Source organism: Nicotiana sylvestris, chromosome 3, assembly GCF_000393655.2.
Source record: "Nicotiana sylvestris chromosome 3, ASM39365v2, whole genome shotgun sequence".
NCBI lineage: Eukaryota > Viridiplantae > Streptophyta > Magnoliopsida > Solanales > Solanaceae > Nicotiana > Nicotiana sylvestris.
This window is the reverse complement of record NC_091059.1, coordinates 83,836,925-83,839,874: the sequence shown is the minus strand read 5'-3', so window position 1 is coordinate 83,839,874 and position 2,950 is coordinate 83,836,925. Positions and strand designations below refer to the sequence as shown.

General features: G+C 38.5%; 1 protein-coding gene across 1 annotated transcript; it reads left to right on the top strand.

The window, feature by feature from the left end:
- The first annotated feature begins 236 nt into the window (after positions 1-236).
- Positions 237-2,720, top strand: LOC138887596 (uncharacterized). The gene is made up of 2 exons (XM_070169361.1): positions 237-627; positions 2,596-2,720. The coding sequence occupies exons 1-2, from the start codon at positions 237-239 to the stop codon at positions 2,718-2,720; spliced, it is 516 nt and encodes a 171-aa protein (XP_070025462.1).
- The last annotated feature ends 230 nt before the right edge of the window (positions 2,721-2,950 follow it).

Genomic DNA, 2,950 nt, shown 5'->3' with positions numbered 1-2,950 from the left:
GGGAACTAATAATGCAATTCCAAACTTGGAAAGTAATGCAGATCCCAAGAGATGAGAATGTGGAGGCAGATGCTTTAGCTAATCTCGCATCTGCAGCAGACGTAGCAAACGACGCAAATGCTTCAGTCGTACATTTATTTCATTTCGTTCTCGAACCTGATAAGAACGAAGTAAATTTTAATCATTTAACATGGGATTGGAGAAACGAAATTATTGCTTTTTTACAACGCGGAACCATGCCTGCTGACAAAAGAAAAGCTTATGCACTTCGTACAAAAGCTGCTCGTTACTGTTTATATCAAGGAAATCTTTATCGAAAAATGTTCGGTGGGCCATTAGCAAGGTGTCTCAGACCTTCCCAAACAGAATATGTGATGAGAGAAGTACATGAAGGACATTGTGGAAATCACGCAGGAGGAAGGTTGCTGGTAAAAACGATGATTCGAGCAGGGTATTATTGGCCTAAAATGGAAGAAGAAGCAAACGGTTTCATGTCCAAGTGTGATAAATGTCAGAGATACGGCAATAATATGAATAGACCAGCTGAGCTATTGCACCCTGTTATAGCCCCGTGGCCCTTTATGAAATGGGGAATGGATATCGTAGGTCCATTGCCACAAGCAAAAGGTCAGGTGAAATTTCTACTTGTACTTAGAGATTATTTTACTAAATGGGTAGAAGCAGGAGCATTTAAACAGGTACGAGAGAAGGAAGTTAAAGACTTCATTTGGAGAAATATAATATGTCGTTTTGCAGCACCAAAAGAAATCGTGTGCGACAACGGTCCGCAATTCGTAGGAGCTCAAATCACTGAATTTTTTCAAAGTTGGCAAATTAAAAGGATAACATCTACACCATACCATCTAGTGGGTAATGGACAAGCGGAATCCACAAGCATGGTCATTATCAACAACTTGAAGAAAAGGTTACAGGATTCAAAAGGTAATTGGCCTGAGGTATTACCTGGGGTATTATGGGCTTATCGTACAACGACAAGAACAAGCACGGGAGAAACACCCTTTTCAATGGTTTATGGTGCGGAGGCTTTAATTCCAATTGAAATAGGAGAACCGAGCACACGGTACGTTCAAGCAACGGAGGAATCAAATGATAAAGAGATGCAGGTGAATCTTGATTTGCTCGAAGGAAGAAGAGAAGTTGCATTAATAAGGATGGCAGCACAAAAGCAAGTAATTGAACGGTATTATAACAGGAAAGCACGCCTCAGATTCTTTAAAATTGGGGACTTCGTGCTTAAAAAGGTGTTCCAATCTACAAAAGCTGCTAATTCAGGAAAGCTAAGTCCAACATGGGAAGGACCCTATAGAGTTCGTGACATTGCGGGAAAAGGAGCATACGAGTTGGAGACAATGGATGGCAAGGTTCTACCCTCGCATTGGAATGTTGTCCAACTAAAGCGATATTATTTCTAAGAAAGTACCTACGATCAGGTATCGCTGTATTAGAATTTTTCTTTGAATTGTTAAAATTTTACTAACGATTTTAGATGCTAGGCAAAAACCCTAAATCGTGCCAAATGATGAGTCACGACCTGCACGGCAAAATGGAATATTCTAAAATTCCCATCCCAGGGTTACAAATTAATCTGATGGAAATACACACTAGGGTTAAGCAGTCTTCATCTTTAATCGCACCTCCGAGTCCCGTATGTTTTTCTGTTTTTAGGAAAAAAGGACCAAATTGTGAGAAACAAACAAGTGCTCGATGCTTCATACTTCAGCGCTCAAACACTTGGGGGACTGCATATTGTACACAAATACATGCGGTAAGACAGAGACGTAAATTGAAACAAGTATCGAGCAGAAGTTACGGAACCTCAGAATTCATCATTGTGTTCTTTCCTATCAAAACAAAGGAAGATGCAAAACATTCATTGTAGTGTTCTTTCCTATGAGAACAACGGAATCACCTCTCAAACCCTTCCTAATACATTAAGATAGAGTAATGACTATGTATTGAAACAGGTTGTAAGGAAAAACCTTGTTGAATAGTATTTACTTTATAAAAATCTGTTGCAAGAAAAACAGTTACGAGAAAGTTATAGATGTATCTCAATACATGTAATATTCAAAAGCTTGTCCAAGTTCATGAATAAAAACTTGTCAAAGTTGTTTCAAACAAAACATGTGTGTTCCTATTTCTTTCATCGTATTATAACACCATTATGAAGTTGAGACGTCCTCTTCATTAAGTGTCAATATATAAAAGGGCCCTCTTTTATAAACCTCATGTTAATAAGTCATGAGGAGAATCATAAAGCATTTTCAAAGGATAAAAATGCTAAACTATTCTATAAGTCCTAAGTAGATAAGGAAAAGGCAAGAATAGAGCACATTGAAGTACTAACAAACTTCTTGATATAATTAAAAAGACTAAGTAAGAACTTAGTCAACAAAAAGTTTATACAAGTGCCCCATTATGATAACTGGGGACTTTTACCAAAAAATCCCTTAAAAAAATAACTAAGGGATAAAACCATCATCCAACAAAGAAAGTAAAAACAAAGTTTGGAAATTTAACTAGTCACTAAAGGGGTTAGCACATCAGAAGTTGCAATATTAATTTCACTTTCAGAAGCAGCCACAGGCACAGTGACAACTTCTGAAGAAGCAGCAACAGGAGCGGTTTCAGCTGGGCTTGAAGTGTTAGGTTCAACGAGGGGAGCAAGAGTCATGGAAGTTTCAGCTTCCATAGACTAAGCCGTAGAAATTTCACCCTCGGAAGCTGGAATTGCAACATCTTCAACTTCAACTGCCACAGCAACGGCTTCGTCATTTACAGGTTCCTTAGCTACGGGAGCTTCAATTGCCGAAGAAGGAAAGTCAAATGATTGTTGGGTTCTTTCAATGGTTTCTAAAACTTTGGCCAACTCTGAGTCTAAGTCAAAGTTTTCTTGACTGGCCTCCATTAAAGCATCACGACGAGAGTT